The sequence below is a fragment of the Amphiprion ocellaris genome, chromosome 20 (assembly GCF_022539595.1).
Source record: "Amphiprion ocellaris isolate individual 3 ecotype Okinawa chromosome 20, ASM2253959v1, whole genome shotgun sequence".
NCBI lineage: Eukaryota > Metazoa > Chordata > Actinopteri > Pomacentridae > Amphiprion > Amphiprion ocellaris.
The window spans coordinates 18,039,543-18,062,666 of NC_072785.1; the positions used below are offsets into that span (position 1 = coordinate 18,039,543).

A 23,124-nucleotide genomic window follows, 5' to 3' on the forward strand; every position below is an offset into this window, starting at 1 on the left:
ACTCAAAAAAAAAAGATATTGCAGGAGTCTCCAGAAATAGTCCCACGCCCCTTTTTATTACACACATCCGAATACAATACAAAACCCCTCCTGCCATCTGCTGTCCCTGCCTTTCTATGGATAATGCATTTGACTGAACAGTAGCACACTGGGTGAACAGCACCCTCGTGTTCTCATGTCACCCACATTACGTGTGAAGGAGGCAGAGGGAGGTGGAGGGATGAAAGGTATCCCAGGTGATGAGGTGTAGAGGAGCTCTCCTTTCCTTACAGTCATTGGAAACCGGCTTACACGCACAGACACATGCACGGGCTGCTATCAGTTCTTTTGCAGCCCAATGAGAGAGTGGGAGGAGGCAGGGAAGGAGGGAAGTGATAAAGAGAGAGAGAGAGAGAGAGAGAGAGAGAGAGGGAGGTGGGAGGGAGAGTGTCTGGAAGAGAGCGAGCCTGAGAAGGAGAGGGAGAGCAGGGGAGGGGGGTGGATGGAAGGAGCTCTACGGGGCCGTGATATTCTCTCCTCCTGGATGCTGCCTTTTCCTCTTTCATGGCTTTGTCCCTCCTTTGTACGGTCACCCTCGCGTCCCCGGGAGCGGGCACCGGCACACCGACCAGCACTCAGCCACGGAGCCGGGGATGAATCAGCCCCAACAAAGAGCCTTTGAGATGGCAGTGTGTGCTTCTGCCTGGAGGGAGGAACGCATCAGGCTTTCCCAGGCAAGCGGCAGCCTGCAGTGTGCTCTCGCTTGAGAGCCAGCCCTCCTCCTCTTCCTCCTCCTCCTCCTCCTCCTCCTCGTCGTTTGTGTGTATGAGAGAGAGCAAGCGTGTATGTCCGTGTGTGAGAGTGCGTGAATGCGAGTGTATAACAGTGTATGTGAGTGTGTATGTGTAACACTTTCAATCCTTCCTGGAGGAGAGAGGCTCTCCTCTTCGCTGGACAGCAAGGTAAGAGGGGAATGACTGATTTATTTATTTTTTCCTCCCTCTGACAATCTAACAACGGTTTATCCCCTCCAGAGCCCAGTTTCCTCTCTCCACGGCGAGGAGAGTGGGATAAAGAGGGGGAGGTGGGGGATAATAAAAAAAAAGGGAAAAGATGCTTAGCGTCATTGATAAAGAGCAGGCTATGTGTGTGCCATCGGTAGGCATCGTCCGTTGGTGGAGGAAGAGAAGGAGGAGGAGGAGGTGGAGAGGCTGTGAGGAGAATGCAGTGCAGCCAGGTGCGGATCTGAGACAGAAAGGGAGAAAAGGGGGGAAGAAGACCGAGAGGGTTGTTGGATGTATTCAGTGATGGACTGCATCTCAAAAGAGGAGCTTTCACCTCCTGCTCACCCCTCCTCCTCAAAATCCCAACATCCTCTTGTCTCCCTCCGATTCCATCGCTTCTGTCTTAAACCTCTATGTCAAAGAAAAGGATACAGCGTTCTCTAAGATGCTTGCCTTTCTCAAGATGGATCACACTTGACAGATACAGACTTTGGCATCACTGTGGGCACAGTGAACAGACGCTTCCTGTTTTTACCACTGTGTATTCTAGTGTAGGCTGAGCTCTCAGGTGATCTCTTAGGCTACTGTACACTTCACTAGATGGATGCTGTGGGAGAATAGGCACAGGAGTAGGACACTGACATGTGACATTATTTTCTGAATATTTAGAAAACCTGTTGTACAAGTGCATGCATAAACATGGGAGAAATGTGGTCCATACTGTAGAAAACAGGCCTGTAAATTCTCTCTGTTAGTGTCCTTATTAGGTGCTAAATCCCCAGTGAAAATCAATCTAAGGCTAAGGTGTTTTAAGGAAGAGTATAGATTTCAGTTTTAGTCCAATGCTTTAGCATCACCATTGCACTCATTCTTATTGACAGCATCACAGCGTTCATTCACTTGCTACCAAAAACTACTCTTGACCCTGTTAAGAGTTGCAGCCGATGTTATCCCTGCATGTACCATCCTAAAAAACAACACCGGGGATGATTTGCTCAATGACATTTTGGAGTCATAACAACTTGTACATTCAGTAGCAATCGGTGCAGTCTGCTGATTATAGGTTTTGTTGGTGCATTTTATAAATGCGATGGTGACGTAACCGAGACTCTGCAAATAACAGCCATGTGTTTGTGTCTCAGGTTACTAATTGATATTCAAGGAGGAGGAGGAAGAGGGAGGAAAAGGGTAGAGGAGGTGACAGAGAAGGTCTCTTTGGTGCATGACTACACACACATTTACACACACACACACATTTACACACACACACACACACACACACACACACACACACACACACACACACACACACACACACACACACACACACACACACACACACACACACACACACACACACACACACACACACACACACACACACACACACACACACACACACGCAGCTGGACATGTGCTTCACTGAGGATGTTGCATGAACTCCAGTGTCTTCCGATAGTTTTACGGAGCCTGTCCCGTCACCCATTCTGCTTACATACTCAGTGAAACACAGACAGACAGGCAGCTCAGACCATGGCACATGTAGCGGGACGTTGACGGGACAGGTAGTGGTAGGGACTTCTCAGTGGTACACCTGGTGTGTTCATGATTGTTTTCAGGAGTGTTCATGTCAGCCGAAGGAAAGGAAAGCGTGTGTTACCAGCTTAGCGTCGCCACCAGTCACAAGGCGTCAAGCACTCAGGATTAAAAAAACCTCAGAGTCCCATTTAGAACAGCATGACATGAACCCCTTCTTTTTTTGGGCTGAAACAGCACCCATGCTGGGTGACAGAGAAGGGCGATAGAGTTAGTGCAGATTGATACCACAAAGGAATCTGAGGTTAAAAATGGTGAGTGCTTTGTCCCTGAGAGACACACGCTGAGGCCTTGGCTGAAAAAAATATAAATCAAAGCTTTCATAAGCACATGCGCGTACTGTAAAGCTTGCACCGAGTCCCAGTGCATCAATAAATTAGACCCAAGAGAGAAGAGTCAAGCTCATGCCATTGGTCCATCCCGATCATATGTCTCTATCAGCACAGCGTCAAATTGTTCAAAGCACTTGTGAGAGCCAAGAGGATCTTTAATTAAACAGAGTGTTGGTCAGTGCTGCATTTCCTTTCTCTCCAGCCCAGAGTATACATATTGTTGCATGGAGAAGCGCACTTCCTAACTTCAGACTGTGTTTTTCTAGTGATGTGTCAGCCTCCGAATAAGAGCCCATAAACGCCCCAGGACACTACAAGTGTTGCTTTTACAATGTCATTATGTTAAGGTGTTTGGAGTAGATAGTAGACTAGAGCTTTTTACTGCGCATTAATATCCACACTGCTCGCTGCAGGGCAGAACAAACTAGTTTTCATGTCCATTTTCTCATCTGGGAGAATCAGTGCCATGATGTCAGGTGACAGAATGATGTATGCACTCTGTTGATGTAACTGTCGTGTCCTGAAATCCCCTTTACTGAGGCTTGTTTACTGCAGAAAAGCTGCCCGAGACGATGGAGAAAAGAGGTTACATCCTCAGAGCTGAGAGGGCTGCTATCAGCATCACTGGGCCACTAAATCAGACAAAAACACATGCGAACATCAATTTCCAAAGACAGCTTCAATTCTATATCCATCTATTCAGCATCCTTATTATTTTCCCTCTTGTCCTCTTGCTTTCTTCGTCCTCTCTTTTTCTGTCACTACAGCTGAGTGTCCAGACTCTCCTTTCCTCCCCCACTCTTACTCCTGTCCTGACCTCTCATTTCTTGTTTCCTCCTGTCAATATTAACTCAGGACTGGTGTTCACTCCTGCGCAGATGTCTGTCCTTGAAGAGTCGACAGCCCACGTTGTTGGGCACGGCCGTTATATTTTACTATGTGCCTCCAGTCTTCGGGCCTTTGCTTACTCATACAGAGCATTAGGAAATGACAGACAAGCTTTTTGATCGCTTAGTTTCTCATAATCGCAGTGCTTGGTGACTATTTCTGACTTGCCTGACTTCATGCGGAGATTTGAGTGAAAGCCTGCATGTGACGCATAGCTGCGAGTAATGTGGCATTTGAAATACCCCAAGATATGTCACTATCAATGAACTGTCTGTGTGAATGTGGGTCATCCTTGCTTAATGTCCAATTTTACAACCTAAAACTTATTGCAGAATATGAATATAATCAACCATTTCATTCAATATCATTATCATCCAAGTCATTTTTTTTAGTACCATATGCACATGGTCTGCAAGCTGACTTTCTTCCTACTGTTGATATGCTGTATACTCAAACTAGTCCATAACATTCAGTTCACATGCCCTTGGGTATGCTCTACATTGTGTCCTTACCCCTGAGTGAAGCTTTTATCAGGCATACAGTTACATCAAGGACTGAGAAAGTTGTTGTTTGACCACTTTAGGAAAAAACTGGCACAGTTTGTGTATACCTGCAATTTCCTTTGTGCCCCTGACTCTGAGTGAAAGCACTGGAAAGGGAAAGTCAGAAGATCACCAAAGATGGAGAGCCTAAATATCTGGAAAAAAAACATATAGTTGGTATTTTAGTCTTGACTGAAGTGCTGGAAAGCTTAATACTGCCATCTCCAGAGCCATACTACTAGCATGGCTAAATAACAAAGCAGTGCAATGGATGACTATACAGTAGAAGATGCGTGACGCTCTCCAACTTTCCTCATATTCCAAGTGCTTTGTCGTGCATGCTGTATCAGACCACTTGCATGAAATATGCATGGCGGCATCATGCTATTCCATGTCGCTGGATGCAGCTTATTACATCACATGTCATCTCCTATTGGCAATCCTTCCATATCTGCAGAGGTGACTTCAAAGAGAAAGCAGACATCAACTGAAATCATAAACACTGCTATTGTACTGTCCAGTCACGTCCAGTGCCTTGTACCTTTTTTGTGCCCTCCAATGGTGTGTGTGTATGTGTACTTTACAAAGCACAAGGAAGAGATGACCAACCAAGACCCCCCACCCCCCCTTGAGAGGCAGTCTCATTACACTCAAAGGGCAAAACGGTCATCATAATGAAGCTGATAGAAGAGCAATCTCCAAGCCCTCCACGCTGCACTGCAGAGTCCAAAAACAGCAGTTAAGACCTTGATGCTATCTATGCCGATATGGAATAGATGTTGCCCCCCTGTAATTCACTATAGCTGGATTATGCTTATACATGCATTGACAAACACAAAAAGAGGATTACCTCATCTCTCCATCGTCTCCCACCCTCACCTCATCATTTGACATGAATCCTGTGCAAAATAAACACACGTCGGGTGTGAGACAGGAGAGGGAAATGATGTGTCCTAAAATTAGATCGGTGAAGGACTGAGCACCATACTAATCCTGCGAGCACAGTCACCTGCACACTCACTACATTTCTGCATGCACGCCAACAAAAAAGATAGAAGCAGAAATCAGGGCAAATAGAAAAAAAATCATTCAACAGAGCTGGGAGCACTAACATCGAGCAAATCCAATATCTCTCTTATCTCTCGATCCCCTCCCACTCAACCACAACTCCTGCTCGGGGTGATTTGAACATGAGAGGAAGGCGAGCATGCCCTCTCCTCTTCTGTCATGTTGTCTGCGGGAAACATATGGATTGCCTGGTTGAATTTCTGCATGGCATGAGGGGCCAAGCCGCTCTGCCAGGTGAAGAAGTTCCATCCAGTCGGGGGTAAGGCTTTGATTGGATATTCATTTGAGCCTGGATTGGGATGGGATTAAGTGGTGACTTTCTGCAAAGAAATGCAGTCTCTTTGCATATTTTTCACAATTTACCCGCTTCATCATCTTTCTTCTGTGGTTTATGTTTAGTCAAACTTCACGAATACTTATTGCAAACAGCTTTTTTGCTGATTTCCTGTGTGTCCGATTTTATTTCTCAGTGACAGGATTTGTGAGTTTTTAGGTCATGCATTTGGATCTATTTAATTTGTTGCTCCCGCACAAACTTGCAGAGATGGAAATACCTAATGTAGCACAATTTTTTAGAGTGACCTCATCCTCTTTGGCTCTTCATAGCCCTGACAGCAGCTGGCTGAGTTTTGCCTCAGCACTTTGATAGATTCAAGACAAGCCACTGAGGCATAGGGTGAAGTCCCTGCAGTTTTGAGTGATGTGACCAGAAAGCGAGATTGGGCACTGTGTGAGTTCTGCTCTGTGCATACGTATTGTAGAACGGATTCGGAAATCAATAGCATATTGTTATCAAGACACTCATAAAGCTTGGCAGTCAGAGAGGTCAATGTAAGGCCAGTTGCATAGGCCAGCTGCATATGACTAAAGCTTGCAAACGAATAAGTGCATCAACTTTTTAATTCATTTCGCCCAGGCGTGAATCCACAAAGTGTGTGTTTCTGCTTGTGTCTAATATCACAGTGGCTAGTTTGTATTTCCAGTCTTCAGAGGGGGAATAGTGGTCAAGGAGGAATAATGCATACAGCGATATGTTCTGTTCTCTGCTGTTTTGAAGTGAGGAAACTTAATGAAGTACCATAAAAACCAGCTGTCCTATTTGCGCTGATATCACCCCCATTATTGCTTGCAGTGGAGGATTGTTGCAGTTTGCATTTCGCCCATGAGTAAATATTGATTGATCTGCTTGTAAAAGAATACATGAGTATAAAATGTATAAATATTTGTTCAGGCAATGCCAACATCTGCACGTTGAACAGCTATCTAAGCAGATAGCCTCTCATGTTGCACAAAGAGGAAAGAAAAAAAAAAACAACAGAGCACATACCCTTGTGTTTTGCGTTCATTTCCTCGGGCATTTGTTATTCCAAAAAGAGCCATGATTGGTGGTTAAAAGCCTTTCTGTGTGTGCACGAAGGAAACTGGGTCCCTCTCTCTCTAATATATCCAGATCTGACTCTAATCTCGGCCCCTGCTCCTCTCTCCCCACCTCCTGAGAGCCCTCACACCATAATGTCCCTGTCAGATAGAATTAAAGTCCTTCCCAGCACCACATTATGTACATAGGGAGAGCACAGAGTGATACGTTTATGCAACACTTAGCATATTAGCCTTGTGACTGAATTATCCTTGGAGGGTGACACATCTCTCCAAGCGGTTTTTCTTACCCACATCTTCTTCTCCCAACCCCACCTTCCTGTAATGAGGCAGGTTTAGCTGATGTGACCAGTGGGCCTGACCTCCTTTTCCCCCCCAGTGATGTGGCAGGGTAAGAGGCGTGGGTTAGTCGCCAATACATTTCATAACGGGCGTTGCTGATGTCGATTAGAGCCGTGCTGGTCTGAGGGTGTAGGTGGAGAGAGGAAAGGCTGCCAGCGTGATCTCCTGCTGGGTTGCGGAGGGCTGCAAAACTCATTTCCTCAGCTCCCACCATTTCACAGTGCATGATGGGAGATTGTATCTCGTACTCACAGGGCACCTTGTAGGCCTCTGCATTGGCCACATAATTCAGGACTATATTCTGCTAAAATAAATGTTAGCTAATGGCTCCACTTCATGCACCTGTTAATCATAAATTAACCCTCTGAATCCTGAGTTGTTTCTGGCCGCTTTTTGCACCTGTTACATTTTTCTTTACTGTAGGCTCATTTTTTTACTCCAATATAAAGTCCTGCACCTCAATGGAACCAGCACAACCGTGGCTAGAAGTACAGAAGTACAGTGTAGTATGACAGTTACAAGCCTGTTAAGCCTGGAATCAACATTTTCAACAGATTGCCAAATGCCTACAGGTGTTACCAGTACTAGGAAAAAATAATGGCTGTGACTATTTCATGGCTTGCATGTTCTACAGACAAGGCCTTTTTCATGCTTCTCGGCACATCAACTCCAGAAAGCTATTTCACTATGCTGAATGTATCTTCCAACAAATAGCAGACAATTTGTTCCTCTGTAAACTGTTTTTGAGCCATGCTGCATTAGTTTTTATTTATAATTAGTGTTTTATTTTCCTCTTTTGCTTTATAGTCTCTCTTTCCATTTCCTATCTGCTCTGTGTAAACACAGCCTGCAGTTTACCTGGAAACTTCCTGTCACATGACTGTTGGTCACACCTCAGTCAGTCATCACTTTTCAGTTGCACCGAGGAGCACAGACTTTTTTTATTTATTTCACAGGATCTGGTGCAAATGGTTTATTTCTGGGGTATTTTTTATGAGACATTTAGAAGTGATTTGGATAAAATATCATGATTTTATGCTTAGATTTTGTTTAATTCGCCAGTAAACCCACATGCTATACATGATTAGTTCAAGGGCTGTCAGAAAGTTAAAAACATCTGGTGATTCTTTCTGCTTTTTACAGTTTCTGGCTCTCATAAATAGTGTCATTTTGATGATTTTTCTCAAAAAAGATACATACCTTTAAAATCTGCCAATGAGGTTTGGGGTTAAAGGTCAGCCACAAAACTGAAGGATGTTTTCACACTGACAAGGACATACCTGAAAAGCCTGTAAATTTGGATCACCTGTGCTAAATTATAACAATGAAAACTGAATAAAAAGAGCAATCTGACAGTATGATCGTTTTTGCAGGTATTTGGTCCTAAACTAAAGTTAAAATGTGACCTGATCTTGCAAGGTGAAGAATCAAAGATGCAACTCTAGGAACTAAAGAAAAACTAGAAGATTATCAAAGTTAGCAGGAGTCATCATCTGATGGTCCTTGATAGACCATGATTGTCTAGACACATTTTCATGCCAAATCATCCAAAACTTATCAAGATATTTCAGTCTGGCCCAAAAGTAGCAGAGAAATCAACAGACTGGCATCAGCATCTACTTGCGTGGCTAGCTGGGATGTCCTCTGTTCTGTGAGCTACATAAAACAGTATTAATACTAATCATGAGAGTTAAATGTGAGTGATTATCTCCCAGTACAGCTGTGCAGCGGAGGAAATGAAATGTAATGTATTTAATTATTTCCCTCCACTTGAATGGAAAATGAAGCTGAACATACAGTCAGCCCAAGTCAGTGGCTCACCGAATGCAGGACCATCCATCCAGAGATTAGGAGGTTGTCCTCCCTGCAATCAAAGGCACACGACCTACTAATTAGGACGGGATATAGATGGGGTTATAGAGGAGTTATGATGGATAGCCTACATCAGCATATTTGTGTTTGTATGTATGTGTGCTCATGAATGTGTATTTGTGTGCTGTACTTGTCCTGCTAATGCACTGAAAGCCTGTGGGCGCTGGCCAACCCAGCCACGTGCTCATCAGTAAAAGGGCACAGAGAATGAATAAGCCTTAATTGACCAGATATCCTTCATTACACATGTGCTTACAAATCCATCCGCTCTCCTTGGAGCTGTTCTCAGTAGAAAGCTCGTGACAGCCAGCAAGGCAGCATGGGACATCCACATCCCAGACACAACAGAGCTTTAAGATGAGCTATTTCAATATCTTCTCCCATGTGGAAACATAATCTGTTGTCAGGTTTTATTTGACTACACCTGGTTTAGAAAGCAGAGAGCAAAGGAGAGTCATGTTTTTATCACCGTGGCAGAAAAGATTTGCTTGCATTCAAATGTCAAAGCTTACAGTTACTTTAAAATGTGTTGCATATGATGTTGAGCACAGTTTATTTTCTTTACAGGGACATTTTGAAGCAGGCAAGCTGTCGCCCTTCTGGACCTGAGGATGTTTCGCAAGAAGAAAAAGAAGAGGCCTGAGATATCAGCGCCCAAGAACTTTGAGCACCGTGTCCACACCTCGTTTGACGCCAAGCGTGGCTGTTTCGTTGGCCTGCCGACACAATGGCAGAGCCTAATAGAGAACCTGCGAAGGCCCAAACCCATGGTGGACCCTTCCAGGATCACAGAGGTGGAGCTGAGGCCAAAGAAGGTACCTTCCAGTTACCTCTTCATCGATTCCCTGATCCTACTTTACCACTAATGTATGGCACACCACAGTTTAGCTTCAGTCTCGGGGGCTAATGCGTAAAGATATGCTGATAGTTTTATCAGGGCAGAAGTATCTTTCAGTGCTGCAGAGGGATTCTGCTGTCTCAGAAAATGCCGTAATCCTCCAATGACAACGTAGAAAGCCTGCTCCCCTCCCCATCCTTTTGCTTTCTTATCTATCATGGGGCTGGGCTAATGACCCTGCTGTGTACACTGACTGTACAATGTTGAATACTCACAGGGGCCACAAGATTTATTACCCCATGCAGGCAATTAATAACAGTCCATGGTGCCTCTCCACAGATGTCAAGCAGAAGGAATAAAAACTGCAGGTACAGCAAAGGAAATGCCAGTGAGTGATAAAGCCTGCAAATCTCAGGATTTCTATGCTTCATGAGGCATAGTGCCGATGCTTTTTCTGGCTCTCTGGGAAAAAATACAGACAACACCAACATTTCATTAAATCCATGATATGATTGCGATTAGTGCTGCACAATATGAGAGCCATCATGTCAGCATTTGGGGCAGATTTTTGTGTCAAAGATTATTTCTTGATTTAAGCACAAAAGGAAGCAAGTTTGATACAAGTATAAAATAAGTAATATTATAGCATCCTCTAAAACACAATGTCTGACCGAGGCCATTATCACCTGCCATTGTCTCCTCTCAGAGAGGTGCTAGAGTAGGTGAGATGTCATCTGACCTCTACCCCCTGTGCAGATGTAATGGCACTGAGCCAAAGAAACAGGAGAGGCTGCTGGCTGACTGTGAACTGAGCATGACTCTACCTCCAGACTGACTAATAAGCAGCCATGCACTCGCTCTTACGTGAGCGCTGTTCTGGCAAAACATCTAAAGTTCATCTGATCACTTTATGTCAAGGCAAGTTTAGACCCTTTGCATGCCTGCCAACTATGCGTACCACTTGAAAGGTCTTAAGAGCAGTTATCTGTAATTTCTATAAACCTAGGAGCAGTTGTAGAGGCTCTGTCTTTGCAGTGTTCCTCTTGAAACATTTGCTTGGAATATTTGTCAGTGTAATGTCAGAGCAAGCCACTGGGAAAATGATTTAAAGTTGCTGTCTTCGCAGAATGACAAAGATGTCCTTTACAGATTCCCAAGTCTAAATTTAACTTGCCTCTGAGCAATGATTATGTCACCCTCATTATTCCTTTCAGTCCAAAATCTTCCTGTAATGTAATCATGCCATGCAGAGTGTGATAAAGATAAACGCCTCTTCTCTTTTCAGACCATTGTGCGTGGGAGCATGATCGGTCACGGAGACTACATTGCAGCCATGATCAATGATATGAGCCGTCTGTCTGTGACCAGTTCCAACTCTTTGCGGAAGAGCAGCCCCTCGGCGAGGAAGAGGGCTCAGTCTCTGGGAAGGCTGGGGGAGGTGAACGAGGGAGACACGTACCAGTACGAGGGCCTGACCCAGGATGATGATGAGGAGGAAGAGGGTCAGGATCAGTGGAGGGACAGGGCCAGGAACATCCACAGCGAGACCAACACCCCTTACTTAGGCATGAAGAAGAGCATCACTCTGCAGCCCAACGGGATCTTGCCAAAGGCCAAGTCCACTTACGAAGTTGGCGTCAGCTCCATGGAGGGACCCTCCCAACCTGCTCAGTCCCAGAACGTCCAGATGCCCAGTCACGGGGCTTATATGAGTGGAGAGGTGGGCAGTCCTCAGGAGAGAGTGATATGGAAGAGAGATTTCCAGCTTCCCAGAGGAATGCCACCTACTCAGAGACCTGTAGCCTGCTTCTACAGCCCAGCCATGACTGTACAACAACCTCACGGAGATCAAGGGACGGTCACCACGGAGCTCCGGCCCAATCTACCCATGTACATGCACCCACAGAACAGCCCAGGGAGGCCGTTCTCCTCCTATGACCTGAAAGTAAGCCTCATCTTTGCAGCAATTAAGTGCACTGATAATACATTATTCATAGAAGAGACAACATATGCATATTTCAGTTAATGCTATGTACATCATATTATGAGTACTCAGCATGTTTTTTGCATGAGCTCTGAATGCATTAAGTAAAGTTATTTTTTGTCAAGAAATCATCATTTTAATGCTTAGGTTGTGGAACCAAAGTGAGGCAGCATATTGATTGCTTTACACTAAAGGTGATTAAAGTTCTGGGTCTGAGCATTTCATTTAAAGCTGGTGTTAAAAAATGAATTGTGGGTTTAAAGTGCCTGTGGGATTGTAAATGTTGAAAGAAAGTGTGTTTGCCAAGATCTCAGTGGGACACTTGGGGCCACACAGCAACATCTTTACATCGGTCATATTAGGTGAAGTAGATGCAGAGTGAAAGCGAAGGACTTGATTTACATTCAATTTTAAAGTGGGTCATGAACCTCAGGCAGGAGGCCAACTTCCCTTCAGCTCTCTTCTAATTTACCTCACCCTTTCTCCGTTCTTTCTTGCAGGCAGAGTCGACAGTAAGGTACCACTCTGGTTTCCTGCCCACTGGCACCAGCAGTCCTCTTGTGGGAGGCATCAGACCCCAGCGGACTGTGCGATCCTCAGCTAGCTACACCCTGGGCTTGTCCCCTAACATGGGACTGAGACCTAGTGGACCGGACCCCTTCCTCAGACACTCCGGGTGCCCCAACCCTCCTTACCCTCGTCAAGACAGCCCTTCCCAACCTCGACCTTCCCCTACAGGCTCACTAGCCACCAGTCCTCCGGGTACCTGCTCCCCTGCCTTTAGACCCCCGCAGCATCCTTCACCCAGACCACCCCCCGACCCACCCAAGGTGACACATGAACAGTTCAAGGCGGCCCTGCAGATGGTGGTAGACAAGGGCGACCCACGATCCTACCTGGAGAACTTTGTGAAGATCGGCGAGGGCTCAACAGGGGTGGTGTGTATTGCTACAGAGAAGCACAGCGGCAGGCAAGTGGCGGTGAAGATGATGGACCTGCGGCGGCAGCAGAGGAGAGAGCTGCTCTTCAACGAGGTACAAAAAAATCATCAAAGATACAAATGCAATACATGCTTATTCACACAGCTTTTTGGTTTCACCTTTAAGTGCTTAACCTATGAAAATAAGTTCTTTGGTTGCTCTGGAGGTGCTTCAAAAATCTGAGAAAATAATTGAGATGAGTTATCTTGACTTGCGTTGGGGTTTTGAAAGACATATTTGACACTGACCCACACTAGTGACTAAAGGTGGATTTGTGCCTTTAATGCTACACAACAAATACTATTCCATATTGTTATTTATGTCTCCAAAGCCTATGGTCCTAACATGAGTGTTTTGTGATGCAGGTGGTCATCATGAGAGACTATCAGCATAGGAACGTGGTGGAGATGTTTAAGTCTGCCCTGGTGGAGGAGGAGCTGTGGGTAATCATGGAGTACTTGCAGGGTGGAGCACTAACCAACATTGTGTCTGAAACCAGGTAAGAGTACGACCAATAGAAAACGTCGTAAATAATCCTTCTTAAAAAGCTGCAATTGGTGCATTCCAACTAGTTGTCAGATTATTTTTAATAACCAAATCAACCACAAGGGGGTAGTGTGGGATCAACTGGTGAGTGATCGGTGTTGATCCAAGCAGCAGAGTGACTGTCATTCACTCTTCTCTTGCACCCCACGTCCGCTGCTTTTCTCTTGGGAAAAATAAAAATTCAATAAGGTAATTGAATTTGCGCATGTTTACATGCCATGTGGAATGTCAATTTTGGGTGGAAATTTGATTCCCCAGTGCTGTCATATTGCTCTGTAGTGCATACATCAAAAAGTAGGAAAACATATTGACCAGCAGCAGGGAGTTGAGTTAAGTCAGGGTGTATTTGTTTTGAGCTGTCACTGTGTTTTATATTATTAACAGATGGCTGGCTCGATCTCCATAGGACGACCTCAGGGTTAGATCACTTGACTCAAAGGGATGAAAAAATTTCTCTCAAGCCAGATGACATATAAAATGAGCCAGCTGTCACAGCCATTGCTTGTCAAAGACTAAAATAATCAGTGTATCGACAGAACAATCATGAAGGAGAGGCTTTCTTTTTTTCGAGGCTGCAATCTGGTGTTGAATAATTTTTAGATTTATTACAGCCTCTCTACATGAATTACACCATCTAAATGAATACATTTTACTTTACACAGTTTCAGCTAGTGATGGTAGTCATGTGTGGGAGAATACAACACTGAGCCGTAATTGTTACTTTGTGTTATCTTGCTTTGCAGTGCTCACCTGACCTTTCTTGCTGCTTGAAAATGGCTTTTTGTCTCCTGTCCGATATATTTATGTTGCACCTGTAAAATATCAAAGTCACATTAACCCTGCAGAGGAATGAACATGTTCGGCTCATCATTCTGCTGTGTGGGAGCTGTTGTTGTGAACCTTGCACTCTCCATCATTGCCTTTAATGTGCAGTGATTCATGAATTTCAACTTGCAGGGCTGCTGATTTGCTGCAACTAGTAATGGAAAACTGTGAAATGTAAAATCTGTGTGTATGTGTGCTAACTTGTGTGTACGTTTTCCCGCAGGCTGAGTGAAGAGCAGATTGCCACAGTGTGTGAAGCTGTTCTGCAAGCCCTGGCCTATCTCCATTCACAGGGAGTCATCCACAGAGACATCAAGAGCGACTCTATACTACTCACATTAGACGGAAGGGTGTGATGTGTTGTTGTTCTTTCATGTTTTCTCTTTTTTTGGCATCTTGATGGTATTGGTAATTCGTTTTTTTTCTCCTTTTTTCCACACAGGTCAAGCTTTCAGACTTTGGCTTCTGCGCTCAGATCAGTAAGGACATCCCTAAGAGGAAGTCCCTCGTGGGGACACCTTATTGGATGGCTCCCGAAGTCATCTCCAAATCACCATATGGCACTGAGGTGTGGAGGCACGAATTCAACTGTTGCTCCCACTGAATAACAGTGGTGATCTCTGTCAGGTAGCATGAATGCCAACAGTGGCAATCTGTGCTAAGAGATCTGTTACACGTTTTTTTTTCTTTGTCACGGTGTGCCAGGTCGATGTGTGGTCGATGGGCATCATGGTGGTAGAGATGGTGGATGGAGAGCCGCCGTACTTCAGTGAAACCCCTGTAGCAGCGATGAAGAGGCTGAGGGATGAGCCAGCTCCCACTGTACGAAATGTCAACCAGGTACGAGAGCAGACTCACACACACTCACAGCATATTGTCTCTTCAAAGAAAGTGTAGCAGATTTACAACAACATGGTTTTTGGTCTGTCAGGCAGCTGGTTCACCATTTTGATCCAAACCGAAATATCTCAGCAACGGCTAGAAGGATTGTGTTCTAAACGAACAGACTCTTATTACCTTAAAAACATGAACACTTTGCTGGTAAATTTTCATCTTTTTTAATTGGGAGAAAAGCAGAATTTGTCTATTATCTCTCAGACAAAGAGAAATACAAGAGTGACACCTTATTTAGAGTAGTACAGTGAACATAAAAACCCTTTTCTCATTTGCTGTTTTTGAACGGTTTGACAAGTTGAACCTATGGAATTTATTTTGAGCATATCAGAGGCTCTTAATTCCATATGACAAAGCAGCTTCTTCACACTTTAAGCCCATTTCTCATAAGAGGCTGAAGTCTCTATTTTTGACACTACTTATGTAACACGCACATGTGGTTCAGCTTTAAACTAAAAATACGTACGCGTTGTGTTTCGCTGAAAATGAATAGTAAACCTGCAAGTATCTGATTGTACCCAGATGATTAACACATAAATCAATGATAACCTATGAGCTTATAATTAAGCTTCTTTTCAGAATGTCATATGAATGCATCAAATAACAAATGAAATGATTCACTGCAGTTAAAATTTGGTGTACACTGTATTTCTTGTGTGGCTTGGTGGTTAGCACTTTCACCTTGCAGCTAGAAGATCCCGGTTTGGTCCCAGCCTTCCCGGGATCTTTCTTCATGGAGTTTGCATGTTCTCTCTGTGCATGCGTGGGTTTTGTCTAAAACATGCTCAGGTTAATTAGTAATTCTAAATTCTAGACTGGTGACCTGTCCAGAGTGTCCCCTGCCTTCACCCTAAGTCAGCTGGGATAGGCCCTAATGAGGATTAAGTGGTGTAGATAATGGGGATGTATTTCTTGCTCTGTGGTGCAGATCTCTCCAGTTCTAAAAGACTTCCTGGACCGTATGCTCACTCGGGACCCCCTAGAACGGGCCAGCGCCACTGACCTGCTGGAGCACCCCTTCCTGCTGCAGAGCGGCTCACCTCAGTGCCTGGTCCCGCTGGTGGAGCAATATCGCAAACGCATGTCCCGCTGCTGACCCCATGGGGCTCCCGGTCTCCAACACCCAGCTTCAGTCTGACCTGTCCAGGCCTCGGAAGGAGGACCAGCACCGAGGTCCAACTCCTCTAGCACCCAAGCCAATGGGGCTATCAGCTCCAGAGAAGCAGCCGCAGACGGCATTTTGCTGCCAAAGTGATGGCGGCTAAGACGCAAGTTTGGTTGGTTGACAGACATCGCATGGTCTCGGGCATGAGAGAAGCACTTTAGGAGCGAGTTAAAGGCAGCATGCAATTCCTCACCTCTCAACTTGGTTCAATCTGAATGTTGATTGGCTTCCTGTAACATTCAGAGGGATTCAACACAGCACATGGTGCATAGCAAAACGCAAAATTCTACATAACTATATGTAATGAACACATGCTACTCTAAAAATCCCGTATAGTGTTCATAGTGGGCATTACGGCTAGCTTTGTAAAGCTTATAAAGTTGGCATTAGGCTCAAACCACAGTAGCTCATTGTGACATTATCAAACAAGGATGAAGTTACCTCTGCACACTCACACTGTTGTGGAAAGTGGACAACAAACCGGTCAATACACACTCTTTGCATGGCCAAATGGAGGCACACCTGGCCTGATGTGAATGCTTGAATATGTACCAAACTGGGATGTGAAAGACAATTCTCCTTTATTAGCATAATAAATGGGTAGATGAAAGCCCAGCTGCTACTATTGGGCTATTGGAAATTCACCAGTACCATATTCCTCTTTTTCATATTTATTCTTTATTTCAAAAGGTGTTGTGTGTTGTTTGTATGATGTGAAGTTGCAAATAAGGTTTCATTATTAAGTATGGACTTGAAACATAAACAGATAAATTAATAATGTAAATAAAAATATTGAATATTAGGTCTTATACCTGCTGACTCACTGCAGTAAATTATATGAAATGAGTTTAAACTGTTACTTTTCTTTACTGAAATGTGAGCGTATAGTTGTGTGTGTGTGTGTGTGTGTGTGTGTGTGTGTGTGTGTGTGTGTGTGTGTGTGTGTGAGCACATGGGTGTTTGCGTTATGTGTGTGAGAGGCGACGTCTCAGTGTTTGCTTCTGATACAACCCTCTTTGTATTGTGACGGACTTTTTAAAAATCACAAGACGTGTGTGTTGCTCCTGAGGAAGATGCGTGTATGACTGTATTTGCATTTGTTTGCCTAGATAAAGCACACAGGCCTGGCATGTGATGCTGCAGGACATCAGCCTGCTGAGAAACACTTTGCACATAGTCTTTGTATTCTGACACGGATACATGTTGACATGTTTCATGTATTTCTATTTCTGTGTGGATCATTCATGAAAAAGAATTACACATTTTAATTTTGTATAAATCAATAAATAATGCATACTGAATCGAATTCTTTTAATCCTTTCCCCTTCCCTCACGTGCACACACACGCATACATTAATCCAGGCAGAATATGTTTTAAAGTATTTATTTAGCATGATTGCACAGTCACTGAATATCTTTAAGCAAAATACATTTTTTCTTATAAACACAGAAGCAATATCAAAGACATTTAATTCCATGTAATATAAATCTTTTATATGTGAAAGAAAACATTCACTTTAGTAGCTCACAGACTGTTAATATATTAATCTATAAATAATTTAAAATATGAGATAGCAAAATTGTATGCAGCCTTTTACAACTGAACAGCTTTACACCTCGTTTTTAAATCAATAAATACTGAAAAAACTAAGTGCACAAAAGCAAGGGATTGTTATTTCTCCCCTATATAGGCTACAAATAATTACATGTAAGAATTTCATGTGTTGTAAAAACAACACTACCATCCATTTCTGTTGTTTGATATTGTCCTCATCCTAATTGAGGGTGGACTGAGACGAGCAGCTTTCAAATTCACACTTCACTCCGCTGATGCTGTCGACGCTCGGCTGACTGTTGACCTGCTGATGTGTGTGTGACAGAGGGAAGGTTTCGGAGCGGGACATCCGACCTCTGCCGTTTGAGGAGCCTGACGAGCAGTCTATCACCATCCTCATAAACTCTGGAGCGGTGAATCGACGCAGCAGTCTGGTCCCCAGCCCCATGAACCCGGGGGTGCGGCTGGGGAGCTTCCCTGACTCCATCTCCTCCCTGGCAAAAAGTAGTTTGTTGTGTCTGCTGGTCGGGCCGAAGCTGCCCCTCTTCTGCTGCTCTCTTCTGCTCGATGCAGGCATGTCATTAGCCTCTTCGTTCTGCAATTTGACATTGTCCTCGAGTGCTCTCACCGGTTGGCTCTTGCCGTTTAAAAGAGGTTTTGGCACTGAGACAATTTTGTCAGCATCGTTTGTCAGGCCCCGGGTGTTCCCTTGACATTCCATCTTGTCTATCAGGCATCTCTCATCCTGAAGCGAGGCTCTCTTTAATTTGCTGGCTGACAGGCTCATGTCACGCACATCACCCTGATAGGACTGCTTTCTGCTGCTCAGAAGGTCCAGGTTAAATGACTTTGCCTTTCCCCAGAGAGGAAAACTCTCTGGTGTTTGCTCTGGGAGTCTCGTGTCTCGGCTGACATCTTTCTGGCTTGGCTCAGGAAGAGAGTTCAGTGTTTTAGCCCCCCTTAGCTCCCTAAGCTGGCAGTTTTGCAGTTGTTTGGCAGTGAAGAGAATGCTGTGATCCCCTTCAGTCTGGCTTTTCTCTAGCTGAGGAGGCAGAGCCCAACTGTGGGGATGGTTGTCCTCTTGAGACTGACTGCGAGGACATCTGAACCGGTTCCAAAGTCCGTTGTTGTCTGTAATCTTCAGCTGTCTCTGAAATAGCCCAGGCAGCTGGTCTTCATTATTCAACTGCTTTGAGAACCTCTCCAGAACATGCCTGGGGAGCCTGTTGGGCAGACGGCACTCACCTTCAACAGTGGTACCCGCGTCAACAAACGGATCGTCTGTGCCAAGACTCCTCCGGCAAGGAAAGTTCAGAATCTGGACACACTGGTTGTGCCCAAAGAAGTTGGCTACTTCGATGGCTGAGTGACCGGCATTATTGGTCCTGTCCAACCTCAGTCCCAGTCTCTTAAAAGCCCTGACCAGGAACTCCAGGACTTGGCTGTGGCCAGAAAATGCAGCATACATGAGAGAGCTGTTACCCCAGGCATCAGAGACATCCGGGTCAGCATTGAACTGCACTAGAAGTTTGACCACGTCCAGGTGACCCATCTCGCAGGCGTGGCTCAGGGCTGTGCGACCGTCCTCATCCTGGCAGTTGACATCTGCCCCTTTCTCCAGCAGCAGCCGGGTGAACTTAGCTCTGGTCCCCTGGTCTTGGAGGCAGACGGCGTACATGAGCGGGGTGCGGCTGTTTTCCGTCTTGGAGTTGATAATGCGCCCATCCAAGGCGTCCAGGATGAAGCGCGCCAGGTGGACTTTACCACCGTGCATGGCATCTAGGAAAGTCTTGGTGCCAGAGCCCTGGCGTAAATCTTTTGGCCGCATCATTCTTGAACAGCCACTTGTGGAGCTAAGCCGAGAAAGAGAGTGGCAAATCGAGAGAGAAAGTGTGTAGCAAGTTCTCCGAGGCACTCTGTGTTGACAGAGAGTGCATTTACCTCAGAGTAAGACTCACAGAGGAGCTGCCAGTGTTTTTATACCTCCCTCTCCGCATGCCCTCCCCACGTTGCCTAGGAAACAAACGTCTGAGGACCATTATGCAGTGGCAGCATCCATTCAGTCCAAGCACTCTCTGCCTGGAGAGAAATATATGCTATTTGAACAGAATAATTACTCAAGGAGAAAAACAGGGCCAGTGTTTTTCATGTGAGGTCTGTGAGGGTAACTTAAATGCACCATTTTTACTTTTCTTTGACTCAAATAAACTCAATTAACAAATTCTTTCTTTTTGATAGAATAGTCAAACATGTGAAAGGACAATCCAGTATTTTGTAATTAATTGTTACATCCTGTTACATCCTATTTACATACAAGGTTATATTGTAATCAAGACTTTCACTGAAGGAGGAAGACTGAAGTCAGGCTTTGAGAGTTCACTTCAAAAGGAGGGAGGGAAAGAGAGGGAGAATTAACATGTACTTGTTTATCTTCCCAGCATGTCTTTGAAATGCTGTATCCCTCCATCCACTCCGTATTTCTGTTAGCAACTTGCTTCAGCCACCAATCATAATGGAGTGCAACAAGTTCAAATTAGTCTGCTCTATTGTGCTCTGACTTTCTCAAGGTTTTATAATAATGACTTTGCATGAAGGTCTTTTCTTTTTTTATTACGGAGAAAGGGCAAATCCAATGAACTGAAAAATAAAATGGCGGTAAAAGCCTTATTGAATTGGGGAAAAAAAATAAAAACGGAGCGCAGCCGATGTGGTGACTGACTCTGATCCCATTTTATCACACAGATCTACAGACAAGACCACTGTTTGCATGAGGATCTCAGAACGATTTTCTGTTGCTTTCTGAAGTAACACCGAAAATAACTGTCAAATAGACGTGTGATTATGGATTGCTTCTGCAAAAATAACCAGGCTACACTAGAAGTATTGACTGTAGCAGTGTTCTAGCGTTGAACTATGTCTGTGCAATGATAAACCAGCAGGTAATTCATCTGTCACTGCATTTTCTGCGCTAATTAAACAAATAATTTGCTTTTAATTTTTCCAATTTGCTTATAGTCTTCATTTTCATCACTTATCTCTTGCTTTTATTGTCATAGTTTGTGACATGGAGCCCTTTTACACAGCTGTTACTCCTCCACAAGACCAGAATTTCATTTTAATTGCCAATATAAACCTCAGCAGGACCAAAACTGTGTCAAACAGTAGAGGTGTGAGAAACATTACCTGGGTTCCACGTCACTCACTGTTCACCATCTGACTTCATCAGACCCTCAGCAGGTCACTTTATGTAACACTGAGAGCTACTCACTGATCTAAAGATGGCTGAAATTCATTAACAGACTCTTCCCCCTGTGTGTTTCTCAGTACATTGAAGCTGTCACTGCTGTATGTTTCATTACAATGGTATATCATTTTATAACAAGGTCATTTAATGCAACATCTCAGTGGGTGTAAGTTCTTAAGATGCCAAAGATGCCACTCTAAATTTAGAAGCCCAGTGCTCAGATCCTCAGGATTCATGCTTATCCTTCAAGGCATATGTGAAAAGAAAAAGAGTAATTCAGTTCTGATAATGAAATGATTGAAGTGGACTGTCAGTTGGAACATGTCTGTGAGGTGAATGGATGCCATGTATATTATTAAACAAGACTAAGATTTTATAGCTATGCTAGCAGGCCTGTGAAACCATCTTCAATTAGTTTGTTAGAATGCCAACATGCACAAATTTGTAAAAAAGAAAGCTGATAATTAATTTGAAGGGTTTGGTCATTAGCAGACTGATGAAAAAAAATCAAAATCTGTGGCAATTTTAATGGAAATCTCTCTAACAGTAATTTTACTCAAACCACAAATGTGAACCTGATGTTGATGTAAGAGGAAAAATCAGGAATCACCAGCATCCAGCCCCCAGAGAACATGATTGTCTGTCGAAAAAAAGCAATGAGTGCAATAGTTGTTGATAAAGATTGCATACCAGCATAGATTAAATTCTTTGCTTTCATATCTATATGTAAGAAAACTGCCACAGATGCAATGGATAGGTAGTGTTTACTAAAGAATGCATTCAGCAGGCAGTTATATAAATCAGTTATTATATGCATTGAATTTGAGCAAAGTATCCTGATTTACCTGGGAGTGAAAGCTTAGTGTATACTGAACTCAATGCCATGTGTATTCATCTTGCATTGGAGAGCACACGGTTCATTGTACTACCTGAAGGACACATTTGAAAGAAAATATACTGTGGCCTTGAGGGGCTCAACTTTTCAGCAAGAATATTTTTCTCTCTCTGTAAGAGTCGTCCACGTGCCTTCTTGTGAACTCTAGCTGAGATTTAATATGAACTTTATTCACCTTTGACTTGAAGAATGACTGGTGTTGTATGTGCATTCTCTCCCATCTCAGCCTCTGAAGCTTGTAACTTCTTCAGGATAGTCATAGGTGTCTTGGTGGCCTCCCTCACGGGGCTCTTTCTTACGCTGTCACTCAGTTTTTGAACCTGCTCTACGCAGATTTACTCATGTGCCATATTCCTTCCATTTCTTAATGATGGATTTAACTGTACTCCAAGACATCTTAAGTGATTTGGAATTTTTGTTTTGTATCCATCCCCTGACTTATTTGTCTTCATAGTGTAGTTATAACCACGAGAACTGATTCACCAGTGGCTGGACCTTCTAGATACAAGTGTTTTTATACTACAGTCACATGAGACACATTCACTGCACTCAGATGATCTTTATTTCATCAGTCGTGTGACTTCTAGCACCAACTGGCTGCACCTGTGTTGAATTAGGTGAGTCACTTTAAAAGGAGCGAGTACTTCAGCAATCTTTTATTTTACATTTAAAAAAATTTAACTCATTGACATTATTTTGTAGAAATATGTTTTCATTTTTCTTTTTTTCTGTTTTTTTGGGGAAATTCTTGTCAAAGAAGCCACGTTAAATTGCAATTGTTGAAAAGCAATTAAAGGGAAAAACTTCCACTGGTGGGTCAAGACTTTTTTTTATAGGTACGGTATGTATGCTGATCAATTCAAATGATGCTCACCTGTATCTTTGACTTAAAGATGATTCATGAATTCATGCTGATAATGTTTTTCTTGTTTGTTTTTATGATGAGTCTATCCTGTCTAGATTATCTTTCATCTCAAAAGCATTTTTTTTTGTAATGAGCTCTCTGTAACATCTGTTTGTAAATCATATTACATTAAAATGCCACTATAGATGTAGATTCTGCAGATCTTTCAGTTTTAATGTCTAATTTTAATTTGAAGATATCTCAATTTAACATGGTCTCAAGAGTTTAAATCAGAGGGTTCCAATAAAAATTGCAGAGTAGTCCTTTATAGCTGGCATGCATGTGTTTAAAGTG

The 23,124-nt window shown here is 43.7% G+C and overlaps 2 protein-coding genes across 2 annotated transcripts; one reads left to right on the forward strand and one right to left on the reverse strand.

Annotated features, from left to right (window-relative positions):
- Positions 1 to 436: 436 nt before the first annotated feature.
- LOC111578066 (serine/threonine-protein kinase PAK 6) lies at positions 437 to 17,533 on the forward strand. The gene is made up of 9 exons (XM_023284659.3): positions 437 to 941; positions 9,568 to 9,815; positions 11,124 to 11,783; positions 12,323 to 12,856; positions 13,168 to 13,301; positions 14,397 to 14,523; positions 14,616 to 14,741; positions 14,879 to 15,013; positions 15,996 to 17,533. The coding sequence occupies exons 2-9, from the start codon at positions 9,612 to 9,614 to the stop codon at positions 16,161 to 16,163; spliced, it is 2,088 nt and encodes a 695-aa protein (XP_023140427.2). The 5' UTR covers positions 437 to 941; positions 9,568 to 9,611; the 3' UTR covers positions 16,164 to 17,533.
- A 67-nt stretch (positions 17,534 to 17,600) lies between these two features.
- On the reverse strand, positions 17,601 to 19,723 carry LOC111578082 (uncharacterized). The gene has a single exon (XM_023284679.3). It carries the CDS (start codon positions 19,616 to 19,618, stop codon positions 18,008 to 18,010), a length of 1,611 nt encoding a protein of 536 aa, XP_023140447.1. The 5' UTR covers positions 19,619 to 19,723; the 3' UTR covers positions 17,601 to 18,007.
- Positions 19,724 to 23,124: the final 3,401 nt, after the last annotated feature.